The 20,351-nt window shown below is 36.5% G+C and overlaps 1 protein-coding gene across 1 annotated transcript in view; it reads left to right on the top strand.

The window, feature by feature from the left end:
• The window catches only part of SLC30A9 (solute carrier family 30 member 9), an 84,227-nt gene that overhangs the window by 38,300 nt on the left and 25,576 nt on the right, over positions 1–20,351 (top strand). The window contains exons 7-9 of the mRNA XM_043572761.1: positions 5,135–5,193; positions 11,152–11,219; positions 13,885–13,987. Coding sequence (XP_043428696.1) covers positions 5,135–5,193; positions 11,152–11,219; positions 13,885–13,987 — 230 coding nt within the window. The remainder of the gene's footprint in view (positions 1–5,134; positions 5,194–11,151; positions 11,220–13,884; positions 13,988–20,351) is intronic.

The raw sequence follows: 20,351 nt of genomic DNA, 5'->3' as shown, positions 1-20,351 counted from the left end.
TTAACAGCTACAGAGTATTCCGTTATATGGACATAACAAGCTTTATGTTCTCCAATTTTTTACCATTACAAAGAACCATTAGTGAATGTCATATTTTAAAATATGTAATATATACTGTTATTAAAAATACATGGTATAAAATGTTAGTGGAATTTTAGGGTTGAAGGACATGGGCATTTTAAGATTTGATAGAATGATTAGTTCTGAGTAATTATTCTCCAAAGGCATATTGTGTCAATTTATACTTACAGTGTATGAGGGTGACTATTTCCTCATATCCTTGACAGTGCTGGATGTTACCATTGTTTTAACTTTCTTATGTATTTGATGGACAACAGATGGTACCTTTAATTTTGAGTTTTTCTGATTACCACTGAGGTTGGTTATCTTTTAATATATTTGTTTTTCTTAGTTTTCTGTGATAATTTTTATATCCTTTACTCTTCTGCTAGATTGTGTATCTTTTAAAATAGATTTTCATGAGTTTTTGGTGTATTTTTAACCCTTAATTTTGTATGTTCTGAATATTTTCTTTTGCTCCTTCTTCATATTTTGTTTTATCCACCCCCCAGTTAGTGGGAGATTTCAGACATAGGAGTACAGAGGAAAGTGTAACAACTCCTCGAGAATCCCATCACTCAGCTTTACAGTTATCAACATGTGGCCAACCTTGTTTTATCTGTATTTCCTTTACTAACCCTCACTCTACTGAGGGTTAGTAATTCACTCTGCTGAATTATTTTGAAACCAGTCCCAGCTATTATATTATTCCATCTATAAATATTTCAGTATATGTCTCTAAAAAACAGGTATTTGTTTTAGTTAGTTCATATGATGGTGATGGTTAAGCTTTAGAAAAGCTCACTAACCACTGCCCTCAATAATCTGTCAGTAGGTCTTAATATCCTCTCAGTTGCCCTTTAGTTGAACATCTAGGATGTTTTTGTATAGTTTTAATTTTGGCAAAGAAAATGAGTGACCTTCTGCTGATTATTTCTTTTCTTGACAAAGTTGAAAAAACATTTTGTCTCTTTCCAGCTAATCTAGTCAGGAGGAATAAGGACTATATTTGAGGTTCTTATAGGCCTGGAATATATGATATTCAGATATCTGTATGTTGAGCAAGTGTAGATTGTTTTGCACAATCCAAGTCCTTTAAATCATAGTTCAGCATTTTGAAAAGTAATAAGGAGAATTCGTGAATCCTAGGATCTGTGCAGTTTTTGCCTCTTAGAAGAAGCAAACATTTGTTGACTGTATATTCACAGATATGCTAAAGAGAGCTGCACCTAAATCCACAGGGGTGAAATATTTCAGTGAAACAAATATATACTGGGATCAGGGAACCTCAGAATTTTGGTATCACTATTCAAAGACTTCCATTGGGTATCTTTTCAGTAATACAGATGCTAATACTGGATATGATCAAATGTCGTTCCAGTAGGGCAGATTGCATTGGGGAATTAGATGCTGGCACTGCAGTTACAGATCTGTTCTATTACTTTGGGGAACTGATAGAATGTGGCAGGATTAAAATATAGATAGAGGTGCTAGTATCTGAGAAAAATATACACTTACTTTTCTTTGACAGGCTTTATTTAGGAGAATCTGAATTCTTCAACTGTATTTCTAAATTCTGTACAGGACCAAAGCTTAAAGGTGACAATATTACCTTCCCCTGATGAGTTGGTGAAATTTCTAAATGGAAATACGGTCAGTAATATAGATAGAAAAGGGATAGAGAGAGCTTCTTGAGAGTATGGGAGTTCAGTATAAAGAGGGGGAGCGGTGAGATAGAAGGAGATCAAGGAGAAGTGAAACCAGCTGAAGGAAGATATGCAAGGAAGGAAAAACCAAGTAGGGCAAAGTAGTGGTGCTCAAATTGTCCCATTTTTGGCCAGTGGAAGCACCTCAAGTTGGTTCCAAAGTCCTTTTGTCATAACCCTAGTGTTGTAGCCTCCTTGCTTTTAGGTACAGTAAGATGTTTCAGGTTTATCTTCTATATTTCCTGCCCCGGACTGGGCATTACGCGTCTCTGGAAGGAACTACATTTCTTTCTAGTAGGAAATAAAATTGAGAGAGTCTACTTTGGGCATCAGGGATATTCATTTGTAGTAGGTTGTCATATGTTTAAGGTCTTTCCATGGACAGAGGTAGGAAATGCTTTTTTTTTCCTTAAGAGAGAAGATAGATAGGCTGTTTTGAAAAACTGAATGTTTATTTTTCTTTGTTGTGTTTTGTATCTCTTTTCTTACACTGAAAATTTTATTTTTTAGTCCATTGATATAATTAATTACATTTTTTGTTTACATATATAGAAAGAATATAGTGTAGTTTCTAATAATAATACCAATATTATTGCCATCAGGATGATTTAAGATTTACTTTTTTTTTTTTTTTTTTTTTTTTTTGGTCTTTAGTATATATCCCACTAGGGATATATAGTTATATTTCTGTGTTTTAAATTCACTTGAAATCTCTGTGTGGGGGCGCCTGGGTGGCGCAGTCGGTTAAGCGTCCGACTTCAGCCAGGTCACGATCTCGCGGTCCGTGAGTTCGAGCCCCGCGTCGGGCTCTGGGCTGATGGCTCGGAGCCTGGAGCCTGTTTCCGATTCTGTGTCTCCCTCTCTCTCTGCCCCTCCCCTGTTCATGCTCTGTCTCTCTCTGTCCCAAAAATAAATAAACGTTGAAAAAAAAAATTAAAAAAAAAAAAAAAAAAAAAGAAATCTCTGTGTGGATAAACCACAAAACAGATGTAAAATTTGGTTCATTTGTTTCATTTTGCTTATGATTTTTATTCTTTTTTTTTTTTTTAATTTTTTTTTAACGTTTATTTTTGAGACAGAGAGAGACAGAGCATGAACGGGGGAGGGTCAGAGAGAGAGGGAGACACAGAATCTGAAACAGGCTCCAGGCTCTGAACAGTCAGCACAGAGCCCAACGCGGGGCTCGAACTCACGGACTGCGAGATCATGACCTGAGCTGAAGTCGGCCGCTTAACCGACTGAGCCACCCAGGCGCCCCTGCTTATGATTTTTAGAAATAATTTTGATTTATTTTTATTTTATAATTTTGTAAAACATTTACATGATTATCTAGAATCACATCTACCAGATAAAAATACTTCAGAGAAATTTAGCTTCCACTACTATCCTCTCCACCCTATTCTCCCTCTTGTATCAGTAACCATTTAGAAAATTAGTTTTGAGGTTATTTATTCCATTAAAAAATATATTATGAAATAGCATATAGGGGCGCCTGAGTGCCTCAGTCGGTTAAGTGTCCAACTCTTTTTAAAAACTTTTTTTTTAATCTGTATTTATTTTTGAAAGAGAGACAGAGTGTGAGCAGGGGAGGAGCAGAAAGAGAGGGAGACACAGAATCTGAAGCAGGCTCCAGGCCCTGAGCTGTCAGCACAGAGCCTGACACAGGGCTCGAACTCACGAACTATGAGATCGTGACCTGAGCTGAAGTCGGATACTCAACCAACTGAGCCATCCAGGCACCCCAAGTTTCCAACTCTTGATTTTGGTTCAGGCCATGCGTGATCTCATGGTTTATGAGATTGAGCCCCGTGGAGCCTGCTTGGAATTCTCTCTCTCTCTCTCTCTCTCTCTCTCTCTCTCTCTCTCTCTCTGTGTGCCCCTCATATACACTCTCTCCCTCAAAATAAATAGATGAACTTAAATTAAAAAAAGTTCCAAAACACAAAGAGTACAATACTATTAAAAGAGAAATAGAAACAGCATATACACTGGTATTACCCCCTCAGACCCCTTTTGCTAAATAAGGTATACTTTCTGTTCTTGGCTTTTTTGTTTGACACTATGTCCTAAGGACCATTCTATAGTAGTAAATAGAGACATTTTTTTCATTCCTTTTATAATACTCCCATTTTGGGGGTATACCATAGTTTATTCAGTTATTTCCCCATAGGTCATTTCTAGTCTTTTGCTATTAAAATAATGATACCACAAGTAGCTTGTACATACATTAAAGGAAATATATAAAGTTCACAATTTGAGAAAAGATAGTAATAGAAGTTTGTTCTTGTTGTATTTTTAAACGTTGGGCTAAGAAATGAGGAATTGGTTCTTCTATCAAGCTTAAGTAACTCATATTTTTAGGTAATATTGAGAACAGAATCTTAATATCAAAGTGCCTTTCTCTCATTGTAAAGCCAGATTTCTTCCCACAACAAACACAACAAAATTTATCATTTTAACAGAGTGTTAAGTATCTTTGCATTGTTCTGAAACAAATCTCTAGAAATAATTCCCGAACTTTTTCATCATGTAAAACTGGAACTATACCTGTTAAGCAATGGCCCTTTCTTCGTACTTGTAGCCCTTGGTAACCACTATTCTACTTTGTGGTTCTATGAATTTGACTACTATAGATATCTCAGGTAAATAGAATCATACAATATTTGTATTTTTGACTGAGTTATTTCACTTAGCATACTGTCCTCAGTGTCTGTCCATGTGACAGGATGTCCTTTTTAAAGGTGTGAATGATATTTCATTGTATGTATATGCCACCTTTTGTTTATCCATTCATCTGTCCATTGACATTTTGGTTGCTTTCACTTCTTGGCTATTCTGAATAGCGATGCTCTGAATATGGGTATGTAAATATCTCTTTGAGACCTGCTTTTTTATTTGTTTTTTGGGTGTATACCCAAAAGTGGGATTGCTAGATCATATGGTAGTTTTTAATATTTTTGAGGAACCCTCCATATTGTTTTCCATGGTGGTTACACCATATTACAGTCCCACCAGCATGCACAAGGTTTTCAGTTTCTCCATATCCTCACCAACGCTTGTTTTCTGGGCTTTGTTTCATTTTGCTTTTGGATAATGGCCATTCTGATGGCTGTGAGGTGATACCACATTGTGGTCTTAATTTGCATTTTTCTGATAATTAGTGTGATATGTTGGCCATTTAATGTGCTTGTTGGCCATTTGTATATCTTCTTTGGAGAAAGAAGAGTCCTCTGCCCATTTTGTATTTGGCCGCTAGCCTGTGGAATATATTTAACATAGTCTTAAAGAGAATAATTGTGTTAACCTAAAATATGACTGATAAGAATATGTATGAGCTAAATGTATTTTGTGATTCTTTTCTTTTAAAGGGCTATTTAGAAACCAAAAAATATTAAGAGAATATAGAGACTTCCTGGGAAACACTAAGGTAAGGTTATCTTCCTGCTATTATGTGTATGTATTTTGCACGGTGAAGTGTTAGTGTCAGTCTTTTGTGAAAATCTAGCATATCTGATCATAATTCAAGATTTTCCTGAGCACATCATAACTTACTGAAATAGTCTGTTTGCTTCTGTGTGGTTTTCTTAAAATTGAAAAAACTGGGAGGGGGGCGCCTAGGTGGCTCAGTCAGTTAAGTGTCTGACATTGGCTCCAGTCATTATCTCGGGTTTATGAGTTCAAGTCCTGCTGCGGGTTCTGTGCTGACAGCTCCAAGCCTGGAGCCTGCCTCAGATTCTGTGTCTCCCTCTGTCTCTCTGCCCCTCCCCCTCTCTCACCTGCTCTCTATCAAAAATAAACATTAAAAAAAATTTAAAAACTTGGGACATATGTTCTTTTTGAATTCATAATAGTGTTATAAACCATAAGTGTATAGATCGTAGGTGACAGAGAAGACTGTTTTCTTAGGTTTTTAGCAAAGTTTAAACTCTCACGTACACCTTTAATTTTCTTCATCCTCTCTCCTACTCCTAACCCTGATTAAATATTCAAACTGCCACTTCTCTGCTTGTACCCAAAATGTTCAGCCCTTGGAGGAGAACATTTCACAGCCACTGATTGTTCGTTCTTATTATATGTATATATAAAATCAGTGGGGGTGCCTGGGTGGCTCAGTCAGTTGAGCGTCCGACTTCGGCTCAGGTCATGATCTTGCGGTCCATGGGTTTGAGCCCCGCGTCGGGCTCTGTGCTGACATCTCAGAGCCTGGAGCCTGTTTCAGATTCTGTGTCTCCCTCTCTCTCTGCCCCTCCCCCGTCCATGCTCTGTCTCGCTCTGTCTCAAAATTAAATAAAAACATTTTAAAAAATTAAAAAAAAATAGATGTAATCGGATAAAAGTACCTCACTTTCCATCACCAGATTTACTGACTTACCTATTTGTGTGCCAGAATACTTCCTACTAGAAGGATTACTGTTGGGACCAGTATAGAAAGTTTACCTTTATTATCCTACCTCTTACTCTCTTCTGAATTCTCTTCATTTGGGCTTTGATTCCCACCACTCCACTGAAATGGCTCTTAGCAAAGTCCCCACAACCTCCGAAATACCAGGTAGTCATGTCCAGAGTCAGCTTTGCATTTAAACCTAAATGGGAGGTATCTCCCGTGAAGAAGTCAGTGTCCTATCTGGAGAAAAGACCTGCCATGTAAATTGTCTCCTTTCTTCTGAGTTACATTTGAGACATTGCTCCCTTTTGGCAGAATTTAAGTTGGCAGTGATGAGGACTCTAGTCATATTTTACTTGATATTCTTTTCTTTTCCATTCATTATATTCAAAACTCTTTAATTTCCATTTCCCCTTTGAGTTTTGTGCTTCTGGCGTCCCCGTGATAGATAGAGCCTTGGTATGCCTTATGAGCCAGCCTTTTCACTTCCGTGCTGTGGTAGCTGCTGCCACTGCCCATTCCTGTGAGGCTGGTGAGACCTGCTCCCTGGGAAGGTCTGTTCCTACTGTTGTATCTGTTTCACATGGAGGGTCATTGTCACCAGATTTTTGAATAGTAGCTATTGACTTTTGAAATCTGTGTCACTAGAGGCCTATGAGGATTAATAGTCGTCAACCCTGAAATGTTCCAGGATTTGAATAGAATATCTTTCTGTTACACCCTTTTTTGTAGTAATTGGATAACACCTTAGTATTTAATTTCCCTTTACTGTTCCATATTCCTGTAAGGAACATTCACTCTCCTACTGAAGATGGCTGCTTTCCTTCTCCGAAATATATGGGGCTAGTCCTATTTGCTGGAATTAAATACCTTCTTTACTTTTACTTGTTGTTTTTTTTTTTTTCTCCCCAGATCGAGACAGTTGTTTTTCTATGGTATTTTTCTTTGTCTTAGGAAATTCCAGTAGTGGTTGATATATATGAACTTACCATCTTCTGAGTCTGCCAAAAGCATTCTCTCCTCAGAACACTATCTAATTATCTGATATCTAATTTGTCATTATCCCTTTATTTTTTTTTAAAGTTTTTATCTATCTATCTATCTAAAAGTCTTATTTAGGGATGCCTTGGTAGCTCAGTTGGTTAAGGTCATGATCGCAAGGCTTGTGAGTTTGAGCCCCGTATTGGGCTCTGTGCTGACCGCTCAGAGCCTGGAGCCTGCGTCAGATTCTGTGTCTATGTCTGTCTCTGCCCCTCGCCTGCTCGTGCTCTGTCTCTGTCTCTCTCAAAAATAAACATTAAAAAAAAAAGTTTTATTTATTTCGAGAGAGAGAGAGCACAAGCTGGGGAGAGGTGGAGAGAAGGGAAAGAGAGAATCCCTGGCGGGTTCTGTGCTCTCAGCATGGAGCTCGACGTAGGGCTTGAACTCACAAATCTGTGAGATGATGACTGAGCCAAAACCAAGAGTCAGACGTTTAACCATCTGAGCTACCCAGGTTGCCCCTCTCATTGTTCCTTTAATATATTTCTCCTTTAATATGTTTCTACTTTCTTGTGCCTTTCCTTAGAATTCTAATTCTGTGAATTTCTTCTTAGAGTCCTTTAGAGCATCAGAAGTACCTTTATCTCCTCTTGCAGTTATAACCCTGAAATACATCAATAGTACTTTGAGTATTTTTTGCTGATTTTGTTGGTAGTCTTTTTTTGAAATATTGCCGAATTTTGGTTCTGTTCCAATATTTTTTAAAAAATTGTTTGTAATGAAAAATTTCAAATATATGCAAAAGTAGAAAAAAATAGATATTTGATGTACCCATCTTCCAGTTTCAGTAGTTCCCAGCATGGTGGCCATTCTGATTTCTAGGGATGGTTCTCCCATTGCTTTCATTATGGAATTTATTGGTAACTTTAACAGGATACTTCCCAAGTGGCTTGTGAATCTTGGCTCCTTGTGGATCTCTTGCTTTTCCTTGGACTTCGTCACTATTTCTGATATAGTGACAACTAACACATAATCATCTTTTCTACAGTCTTTTTTATCAGAACAGTTTGAGCTCAGTGAATCTGTTGTTCTTTAATATTCTATTCTGATTTTAAAGATACCATTTTCTTTCTTTATCTTATTTATCCCCAAAGTCCTTAAACCTTTCTTCTAAAGAAATATTTCTCATCTTCCACCATCTTAAGCAGCATCTTTGCATTTATTTCTATACAGTTTTACTATTCCTAAAATAATTTCATGGAGGTTTTTTTTTTCTCTCTCTCTTCAGCCAAAGGATGTGTGCGGCACATTCTCATTGTAATAAGACAGACATACTGTGGTTTCTATTTATCAGTAAGTGATAGAACTCGGAAATCTAGAGCCACGGTCAGAATTTATAGTTTGCATATCTAAGTTCAAGTTGAAGTCATGTGAATAAAGTTTCTCCCTGCCTAGTTCCTTATCTTAGTCCTGCAGGCAGTTCAAAACAAAATTTGGGGCATCTAATTGCACATTGTCAAGACCTGACCCTAACACTTTAAATCTAGAAGCTCCCTCTTGTGTTCTGTGGTCCATAGGAAACTTAGGAGGTGCTGTGTAAAATCCTGGTCTGCAGACCTGACTGCAAAACACTGTAAGAGTATGAACAAATTAAAAAAGACATTTTTCTCCCCTCATGCCTGAAATGACAATACCAAGCCAAGGTGCCTCTATAGAATTCACATTTAAGCTGCAGCACCCTGTCTTACAGGACCTGCACCTTCAGTGAGGACTGTTTCTACTTATTCAAAACCAGCACATTCAGTGAGGGCTGTTTCTAATTGCAAAACCATTGTAGTCTGCTGCTAGGGGACAAAACTGCCATAAGCTGTGGTGACGTACCAAGAACTGACTCTCATGTGGCATGATCCCAGTAACAACCTAAAATTTTACTCATTTGTTTTCCTCAGCTATTTCTCAGAGTTCTGAGCCAGTGTATGAGATCTTAGAGACTCTTCTTATTTAGTCTTATTTAGACAATTTACTGGGTAGTAAATTGTAGACGGTTCTACCCATCTTGCCCAGATACGTAGCCATGAAAGAACAAAAGAGAATGTGTACCACATCCCAAAATAAAGGAGGGAGTTAATAAGCATGCCCAGCATTCTCTCCCAAACTTACCTCACTAAACTTAGTCAACCTCCAGAGGGCCACTGGGGAGGGGGGATGGGCTGGCTAAATGCAAGAGGCCACAGTATCAGCGGGGGTGCGAGTATCTGTCCTCATGGAAATCAGAGGAAGAAGTGTTCAAGTGCCTACCACCACCAGCAGTATTCTGTTTCCTTGGAACACCTTGTTTTCTAGGAGCCCAAGACAGCCTTTCACCTGGTTTTCCTTCTAATTTCATGAATACCTCCTCTGTATCTCTTCTGCAACAAAACTGCTTTTTTACTCAATCTCCAAATGTTAGACATTTATTATAGACCCTTTTATACTTAAATCCCATCAGTAGATCTGACTGGCATTTTCTTCAAAATAAGATACCTAGTATAACTGCTTCTCCCCATGTCTCTTATTGAAACCTTAGTCTAAACTATCACTTTTACCTGGAGTATCCTCCTAATTGTTCTCTCCACTATGCTTTTGTCTCCATAATTCAGTCTCTACATTATAAACTCTGTCTTTGTAAAACATAAATTAGACTATGTCAAGTATCTGTATAAAATCATACGGTGCCTTCTTTTTACCATTAGAATAAAATTTATACTCCTTACCGTATTCTCCAAAATCCGATGGGATATGGCCCCTGCTTCCTTCTTTGTCCTCAACCCCTACCATTTTCCTTGCTCTCTATGTTCTTAGCCACACCAACCTTATTTTGTGCTTCTCTTCCAGCCTTTAAATATGCTGTATACTCTGTCTGAAACTGTTCTTCCAGATTTTTTCATGGTTGCTTCCTTATCATCCTTGAACCTCTTTCCTACTCTAGTTAAAATAAATCTTCCCACATATACCCTCCCCCTCCCATACGTGTTCCTCTCCATTCTGTTTTATCTTCCTTATTTTATTCATTATTTTCTGGTATATATTTGTTTATGGATTTATTCTCTATCTTTCTGGACTGGACTGGGAGGTCAGTGAAAGCAGGGACTCTTGTTTTGTTTACTGTCAGGTCCCAGAATTGTGCGAGGCATGTAGTAGTTGCACGATGAAAATTTCTTGAATAAATGCCATAAGGCGGAATATATGCAGTACTTTAATAGAAATTAAATTGAATTGAATTTTAATAATAAATGTGCAGCAGAATGAATATTTATTCTCTGTGACTGGCCAAGGAAGGCTTTATGTAGAAAAGTGCCACCTGGCGTAACATGGAAGAGGATGAGTAAAACCTGGACAGATTGTGTTGGAAGATGATGATAACATTCCAGGGAGAGGAAAGAGCAGGAGAAAAAATGCAGAAAGTATACATTGAAGGAAGAGTAAAACTACATTTAACTCAAGAAAGATATTTTTCTTTACTTGGTTTATTTCTTTTGTTTTGGTGTGTTTAGGAATTAAACTTATTATCACTCGAGGTCTTTGGTGTTTAGAGAGCAGTAAGGAGTTAAATTAGAGAAGGAAACTTGGCTTTGGCTGTTCCTTGTTTAAAAGTTAAGGAGTTGCTCAAGAAATGGGAAAATTTTAGAGTGTATCAGTTGTAGTTCAGTACATTTTTATCACTTTATCCCTAGTTTCTGTGTAACCAACTCAGATCTTTTCTGGCGATAGGAAATTACTTACAAGGAAGCAAAATAAACATTTATTGTTTTGGAAAAAGACCATAGGCATTCTCAATTTCCATCTTCTCACTTTTCGAAGAGGAAATTCTGGAGATAGATAGATAAATAAATAAATAAATAAATAAATAAATAAATAAATCTAGTTGTTTAGAGGTTTTGAAACAAGAGATGTTTTTCTGGTGTCTCAGAGTCACTTAAAAGCATTAAACTGCTTCCCTGGGAAATTTTAGAGATTTATTTGTTTGGTTCTTTTTTATAGCCACGGTCCAGAACGACATCAGTTTTTTTTAAAGGGCCAGGAAAAGTGGTGATGGTTGCCATTTGCATGTAAGTACTGAAAAATAAGCCATTTGAAATAGAAACATGTTATTTTTAATGTGTATATCCATGAATGTAAACATTTATTACTTAATATCTAGATAGAAGTTTATATCATTTTAATACTTTTGTTTTTTAAGTTTATTTATTTTGAGAGAGACAGAGAGAGAGCTGGAGAGGGGCCAAGAGAGAGGAAGACAGAATCCCAAGCAGGCTCCATGCTATCAGCTCAGAGCCCGATGTGGGGCTCGAATTCACAAACCGTGAGATCATGACCTGAGCCAAAACCAAGAGTCCGATGCTTAACCGACTGAGCCACCCAAGCATCCCAAAAGTTTATATTGTTCTAGAAGGAAGTCGAATGAGTCTTTGTTAATTATTGTCAGTAAAGTGTTGAAGGAAGAGTCCACATAGATACCTGTGCTTGTACTGTGTCTATTTTTGGTGTCGTTAAGATCTAAGAACAGTTGCTCTCTGAAAATCCTCTTATTTTGGGGGCTCCTGGGTGGCTCAGTCGGTTAATCCTCCAACTTTAGCTCAGGTCATGATCTCACAGTTTATGAGTCTGAGCTCTGCATCGGGCTGTCTAATGTCAGAGCAGAGCCCACTTCGGATCCTTTGTCTCCCTCTCTCTCTGCCCCTCTCCTGCTTCTGCATGTGTTTTCTCTGTCTCTCAAAAATAAATAAAACATTGAAAATTCTCTTATTTTCATTGGGGTTGATAGAATTTTTTTTTTTTTTTTTTTTTTTTTTTTTTTTTTTTAATAAAGGTGAATTATGTGCACCTGGGGTGGCTCAGTTAGTTGAACATGGGACTTTTGATTTCAGCTCAGGTCATGATCTCAGGGTTGTGAGATCAACCCTGAGTCAGCTCTGTACTGAGCTTGGAGCCTGCTTGAGATTCTCTTTCTCGTGCCCCTCTCCCCTTCTCGTGCTCGCTCGCTCACTCTCTGTGTCTCTGGAAGAAAAAATGGTGAATTTGCCAAGATCATTTTTTGAATAACTAAACCAGCATGGGTTGTAACTACAGAAGAATATCTGCACTCTTGTTTTTTCACTTACCTCAGAAGAACATAATTGATATTTGTGCCTCTTCTTTTTCTTTCTGTCTGATTCCTATTGTTATTTTTTTTCTTTTGCTGATTAATCTATCTTAGGATGTTTAAAAAGTTTAATTCCATACTTCATTTGTTATTTTATTTCTAATAAAATAACATGTATATATACATATACATGTATATATATATATATATGGCATCTCAGGAATTGTGGTAGGGTCTTGAAATTCAAAGATACAATACATAATTCTCATCTTTAAGGATTGGAGAGGAGCTGGACTGGAGGAAGTCATTTACAATAATATAGAGAAGAGATGGTGATGCACTAAGTGCAGTAGCATTAATTCTTTTCATTAGTAAAGCAGGGTTAGCAATGAAGTCTTTCTTCCTCGGAAGAATGTATGTAATGTATATAAACTGCTTAGCATAATACCTGGTACCTAATAGGTATTTAATAATTATTGTTAATATATATTGGCCTGAAGGTCACAGAGGAGAACTGGATTAGGGATTTAGAGAGTTATTAATATAGAAATAATAATTAATGCCATAAGAGTAGTTAAGATCACTTGGAGATATGGAAGAAAAACCTCTTAGGAGGAAACCTTGAAGAATGCTAACATCTGTGAAATGGGTGGAGGAAAAGAGCCTGCAGAGGAGACTGAGGAAGAGAAAGGAAAGCAAACCAGGAACTAGGAAGAAACCAGCATACCATGGAAGCCAAGGGAAGACAGCATTTTAAGAAAATAGTGCCATACGCTTCTGTGAGATTAAGGAAAATACTAAAATGTTTTCAGGGATTTAATAATAAGAGACAGTTGTGGTGTTGATAAGAATAATCTAATGAGGTATCCGAGACATAAGCCATCTTTAAATGGCTTGAAGATTTAATACAAAGTATAGAAAACTGAGACAGCAATAGCACATATAACTCTTTTAAGAAATTATCTGAAGTGGAAGAGGGGAAAGGGTAGCTGGAAGGGGACCTATAGTTTGTCATTTATAGAATGAAGATGTTAATATTTATATAATAATAGCGTTATCATGAAACATAGTGACTAGTATAGTGCCCAAGATAAGCCGTCCCAGTCATTATTGTTGGAATCTGACCAGCCAGCTTCCTCAGAGCTAACCATGTTTATTTTTAACATCTGTTACCTTCTGGTATGACCTTGAGACTGCTTGGTTTAGATTCGTCTTCGTCTCTGGCATCTGCCTGCTTGATAAAACAGACTTTCATCAAAGTCTTGGTTTTGACACTGGTCTGCTAGACAATATCAAGTGCATATCCTCTTTAACCCGCCGAAGACACTTAATTTCCTTTGTAACTTTATTTTGTCAAAATATAAAACACTCTCATCCGTTCTCAAAATACACTTAAGTAATTTGTTTTACACGTATCATGTTTCTTCATTTGAGTAATGATACCGTAACCTGTGTTTTTCAAATTTGCACTCTTGTTACCTAAAATACAAGAAGTTCTTTGAAGACTAGAGATTCTTTTTAATTTACTTTGAACAGAATCTAGTATAGAGGTATATATAGTCAATTACATAAGTTTTTGGTGGAAATTTGTATCAAAACCTATGCTAAATTGTTTTGTCTTTCTCTTCTAGCAATGGATTAAATTGCTTCTTTAAATTTCTTGCCTGGATTTATACGGGTTCCGCAAGTATGTTCTCTGAAGCTATACATTCTTTATCTGATACTTGTAATCAGGTGAGAGGTAAAAGCTTTTTCCTTACTAGTTTTAAAGTAATTTTTAAGCCTTTTGTCTAAAAGCTGACTTATTTAAAAATAGAATGATTCCTATAGTTGGCATGAGGAATAAAATGAAAATTTTTTTACTTTTGAATGATGAAATACATAGAAAAATGGTCACAGTATTTTAAAGCAGGTTGTTCTGCTTTAAGAACTTACAACAATGGACTATGACGTATAAGGTTATCGGTCACTAAGTGAGCAGAGGCTTTTGTACAAGAGCTTCTTACCATTAGGTAGAAATTTGGTCTCTGAATATGAGTTCTTATGACTATAAGAGCCAATTTAAGTTTTTTGAATAAAGATATAAAAGATTCACATGTGATTGATGAATTAAAACCATTTTACATTAGACTGGTATTTTAAATTCCTTTCTTTGACTTTGTAAATGAAGAAAGATTTTTATAAAATTAGAATACCTTTTTAAATCCCCTTCGACTTGCAGGATTTTGACTACTACAAACCTAAGTCTTTTTTAAGAACATCGTAAACATTTCTACTTATGTTGCTTTTCACATTTTAAAGAATGTGGTGTATTAAGAGAATACCTTGTTAGCATTTATTTGTTTATACTCCTGTTTTATAGGAACAGATTTGGGAGAATTTATGGTAAGAGACACAGGTATAATAACAATATTTTAGACAAAGTTAAAAGTAATAATAAAATGGTAGAGAGCAGGGAGAGCGATCTGAGTTAAAAATTGAACCTGAGAACTCATCACTGTCAAATGAATTAACACCCTTTGTAAAAGCAAGGAAAGAAGACATTTACTATTAGTACTAGCAATCTTTCCCTTGAATTAAATTTTAGACTCATGAGACACTTAATAGCTACTATCTTTAAAATATTTTTCTACTTAGTTGTGGTATGGAGTTGGGGGAGAGAATGGGGAGAGATACATAACACAGTATCTAATGTTGAACGCCTATCTGAACATAAAAATACTGAAATATAAAAATATTGGTACATAGGGCAAGAGGGTATGTACAGAGTATTAGTTTCAGTATTAGTTGTTATTTAAAAAATTGAAGATCATTTTTTTATCTAGGATTCAAAAAATATTTTTTTTTATTTTTAAATTATTTATTTATTTTTTTGAGAGAGAGACAGAGTGCAAGCAGGGGAGGGGCAGAGAGAGAGGGAGACACAATCTGAAGCAGGCTCCAGGCTCCAAGCTGTCAGCACAGAGCCCGACGCGGGGCTCAAACCCATGAACTGTGTGAGATGATGACCTGAGCCAAACTCGGATGCTTAACCAGCTGAGCCACCCGGCCACCCCTGAAGTGTCCCTAGTCTGCAGTATATTCCGGGGTTTAAAAGACTGGTAGATTATCTGTGGACAGACCTGGAATAATAGCTAGTATAATTTGAGTCAAAAATTCCAGTTGTAAAACATTTCATAAGGAACTTCAGCTTCCAGTCATGAGGGACTAATGGGGACTGGACTTCGTCTTTTGCTGTAAACAACTAAAACTCTGGACCAAATTTATGAAACAGTGTTTTCAAACTTTGGACAAAGGACTGCAATAGGATGATCCCTGAGAGAAGGGAAGCAAATGAGTTGAGCTGTATGATCTCTCTCATTTTTTTGCTTGAAGACGCATTTGGAATAGTGGGAGGAAGGTGGGAGATAATAGTCTCATTGGGTTGGGAAGGCAGAAACTAGAGTTCACTGAGGCTGAGGTAGCTAGAAATTACAAGGCAGAGTTCCACAGAGGAGGGAACTGTGCAGATAAAAAGTAGCAGATGTCTACATACAGGCTCGTTCTTTCTTTCTTTCTTTCTTTCTTTCTTTCTTTCTTTCTTTCTTTCTTTCTTTCCTTCCTTCCTTCCTTCCTTCCTTCTTTCCTTCTTTCTTTCCTTCTTTCTTTCCTTCCTTCTTTTCTTTCTTTCTTTCTTTCTTTCTTTCTTTCTTTCTTTCTTTCTTTCTTTCTTTCTTTCTTCTTGAGTTGTGTCTTTGCTGAATATTAAGCAAAGGGTGTAGGGTAAATCTTTACATGAGTCTGGGCAAAGAAACACCAGGGAACATTAGGCTAATTCCTTGAGTAGAGCTTACACAGCGATCAGATACATTCAAGTTCTGACCATCTGAGATACAGTCCTCATTGATTACCCAGGCAAATAGGAGGGTCATATCATACTAGTAAGGCTAAATGATCTTTGGTATAAAAGCTATTTTAGAACCTCCCTAAAAAAGTTCTGAAGGCTCAAGCTGATTTGCAGGTAACTTAATGACATGCTACAACAAAGCCCCACACTCTGTAAGAAGACAACAAAATCCAGACACTTAATATAACATTCATCATGTTCCATCTAATAAAATTATCAGACAACCAAGAATCAGAAATTTGACTCAGACCCAGTCTAACTGCTGCAAACTGTGAAAGACAGCAAGAGAGGAGAGGACCAGAGAAAAATTACAGAAACAAGTACAAAACCAGTAACAAAATGACAAATAAATGCATATCTATCAATAATTACTTTGAATATAAATTGACTAAACACTCCAATCAAAAGACAGAGGGTGACAAGGGGATTAAAAATCAAAACCAGTCTATCTGCTGCCTACAAGAAAATCATTTCAGACTGAAAGACACTTGCAGATTGAAAGTGAGGGGGTGAAGAAAGATGTGTCATGCATATGAATGTCAAAAGAAATCCAGCATAGCAATACTTTTATTGGACAAAATAGACTTAAACAGTATAACAGGAAGAGCACCTAGATGGCTCAGTCGTTAAGCATCCGATTTCAGCTCAGGACATGATCTCGCAGTTTGTAGGTTTGAGCCCAGTGTTGGGCTCTGTGCTGACAGCTCAGAGCCTGGAGCCTGCTTTGGATTCTTTCTCTCCCTCTCTCTGCCCTTCCCCTGCTAATGGTCTCTCTCTCTCTCTCTCTCTCTCTCTCTCTCTCTCTCTCTCTCAAAAATAAATAAACATTAAAAAAAATTTTTTTTTAAGAGTGTATGTAACAAGAGACAAGGACACTGTGTAATAATAAAGGGGACAATCCAACAAGATACAACAATTATAAATATTTATGCATCCATATGAGAGGACTCAAACACCTAAAAAGGTTAATAACAAACTTGAAAGAATTAATTGGTATTAATATATTAATAGTAAAGGGCTTTAACAGCCCACTCACATCAATGGACAGATCATCCAAACAGAAAATCAATAAGGAAATAATGGCTTTGAATGACACACTGGGCTGGGTGGATTTAACAGCTATATTCAGAACATTCCATCCTCAAACGGCAGAATACATATTCTTTTCATGTACACATGGAACATTCTCTAGAATAGATCACATATTAGGCCACAGGACAAGTTTCAACGAAGTCAGAAAGATGGAAGTCATATGCATCTTTTTTGACCACGATGCTATGAAATTAGAAATCAACCACAAGAAAAAATCTGAGAACACGTTCACTTATACATGGAGGTTAAATAATAGGCTACTAGACAATGAATGAGTCAACCAAGAAATCAAAGATGAAATTAAAAATTACATGGAAACAAATGAAAATGAAAACACAACAGGGGCGCCTGGGTGGCTCAGTTGGTTAAGTGTCCAACTTCAGCTCAGGTCATGATTTCCCAGTTCATGAGTTCGAGCCCCGTGTTGGGCTCTGTGCTGACAGCTCAGAGTCTGGAACCTGCTTCAGATTCTGTGTCTCCCCATCTCTCTGCCCCTCCCTGCTTGTACTTGTCTGTCTCAAAAATAAACAAACATTAAAAAAAAATAGAAAACAAAATCTTTGGGATGCCGCAAAAGCTGTTGTGAAAGGAAGTTTGTAGCAATACAAGCCTACCTTAAAAAGCAAGAAAAACCTCAGATGAACAGCCTAACTTATACCGAAAGAGCTAGAAACAAAACAAAACAAAACCCCAAATCAACAGAGAAGGAAGTATTAAAGATTAGAGTAGAAATAAATGATACAGAAACTGAAAAAAACAGATCAATGAAACCAGGATTTCATTACTTGAAAAAATCAAAATTGATAAACCTCTAGTTTAGACTTATCAAGAAAAAAAGAGGACTCAAAATCACAAATGAGAGAGGATAAACAACACCACAGAAATACAAAAAAATTATAAGAATATTTTCAAAAACTGTATGCCAACAAAATGGACAACCTAGAAGACATGGATAAATTAACCTACTAAAACAAGCAGGAATAAATAGAAAATTTGAACAGACTTATTCCTAGCAAGGAAATTGAGTCAGTAAAACAAAGAAACAAACTTCCAGCAAACAAAAGTGCAGGACCAGATGGCTTCACAGGTGAATTCTACCAAACATTTATTCTTCTTAAATATTTCTCCAAAAAATGGAAAAGGAGGGAAAAGTTCCAAATCCAATTGATGAGGCCAGCATTACCCTGATACCAAAACCAGGTAAGGACACCACCAAAAAAGAGAAGTCTGGGCCAAATCTCTGATGAACATAGATGCAAAAATCATCAACAGAATACTAGCATACTGAGTCCAACAATACATTAAAAAAATCATTCACCACAATTAAGTAGGGTTTATTCCTGGGTTGCCAGGGTGGTTCAATATTCCGAAATCAATCAATGTGGTCTATCAATAAGAGAAAGGATAAAAACATATGATCGTTTTAATAGATGCAGAAAAAGCATTTGACAAAGTACAACATCCATTCATAATAAAAATCCTCAACAAAGTAGGTTTAGAGGAAACGTACTTCAACATAATAAAGGTGTTATATGAAAAACCCACAGCGAACATCACACTCAATGGGGAAAAACTGAAAACTTTGACCCTAAGGTCAGGAACAAGATAAGCATGCCCACTCTTACTACTTTTATTCAACATAGTATTGGAAGTTGTATCCAGAGCAGTCAGACAACAATAAGGAAGAAGTAAAAGTTCCACTGTTTGCAGATGACATGATACTATAAAGAACCCTGAAGATTACACCAAAAAAACTACTAAAGCTGATAAGTGAATTCAGTAAAGTCTCAGGACATAAAATCAGTGTACGGGAATCTGTTACATTGTTGTATACTAATAAGCAACAGAAAGAGAAATTAAGAAAACAATCCCATTTACAGTGGTGCTAAAAATAATAAAGTACCTAGGAATAAACAACCAAAGAAGTAAAAGACCTGTATTCTGAAAACTATAAAATGTTGATGAAGGAAATTGAAAATAGCACAGAGAAATGGAAAGACATTCCATGCTCATGGATTGGAAGAACAAATATTGTTAAAATGTCTATATTACCCAAAGCAATCTACAGATTTAACACAATCCCTATCAAAGTACCAACAATATTTTTCACAGAATTAGAACAAACCTAAAATTTTTATGGACCCACAAAAGACCCATGCAAAAATAGCCAAAGCAGTCTTGAAAAAGAAAAGCAAAGCTGGAAGTATCACAATTCTGGACTTCAAGTTGTGTTACAAACCCGTAGTAAGCAAAACAGTATGGAACTGGCAGAAAACTAGATGCATTGATCAATGGAATAGAATAGAAAACCTGGCAATAAACCCACAATTATATATAGTCAGTCAGTCTTTGACAAAGTAGGAAAGAATGTCCAAAGAGAAAAAGATAGTCTCTTCCCAATAAATGGTGCTGGGAAAACTGGACAGCTACGTGTAAAAGAATGAAACTGGAGTACTTTTTTACACTGTATGGAAAAATAAACTCAAAATGCATTAAAGACCTAAATGTGAGACCTGAAATCATAAAAATCAAGAAGAGAGTATAGGCAATAATTTCTTTGACATCAACCATACCAACATTTTTCTAGGTATGTCTCCTAAGGCAAGGGAAATAAAAGCAAAAATTAAGTACTGGGACTAATCAAAATAAATAGCTTCTGCACAGTGAAGGAAACAGTCAACAAAACTAAAAGGCAACCAGCTGAATGAGAGAAGATATTTGCAAATGACATATTTGATAAAGGATTAGTATCCAAAATATATAAAGAACTGATACAACTCAATATCTCTTGAAAGCTTTTTAGACATAATAATATTTTTAAAAATTCTAAGGAACTCCTACAACTCAATAGCAAAAAAAACCTATCCAATCAAAAAATGGGGAAGAATCTGAATATTTTTCCAAAGAAGACAAACAAATGGCCAACAAGTACATGAAAGGTACTCAAGTACTCAATGTTACTAATCAAGGAAATGCTGTCAACATCACAGTGAGCTATCACCTCACACTTCTGGAATTCTTACCTCAAGGAAACAAAACACTATGGAAAAGATATCTGCACCCTCGTGTTCAGTGCAGCATTATTTACGATAACCAAGACATGGAAACAACCTGGGTCCA

Source organism: Prionailurus bengalensis, chromosome B1 (genome assembly GCF_016509475.1).
Source record: "Prionailurus bengalensis isolate Pbe53 chromosome B1, Fcat_Pben_1.1_paternal_pri, whole genome shotgun sequence".
Lineage (NCBI taxonomy): Eukaryota > Metazoa > Chordata > Mammalia > Carnivora > Felidae > Prionailurus > Prionailurus bengalensis.
This window is presented reverse-complemented; position numbering and strand designations above follow the sequence as displayed.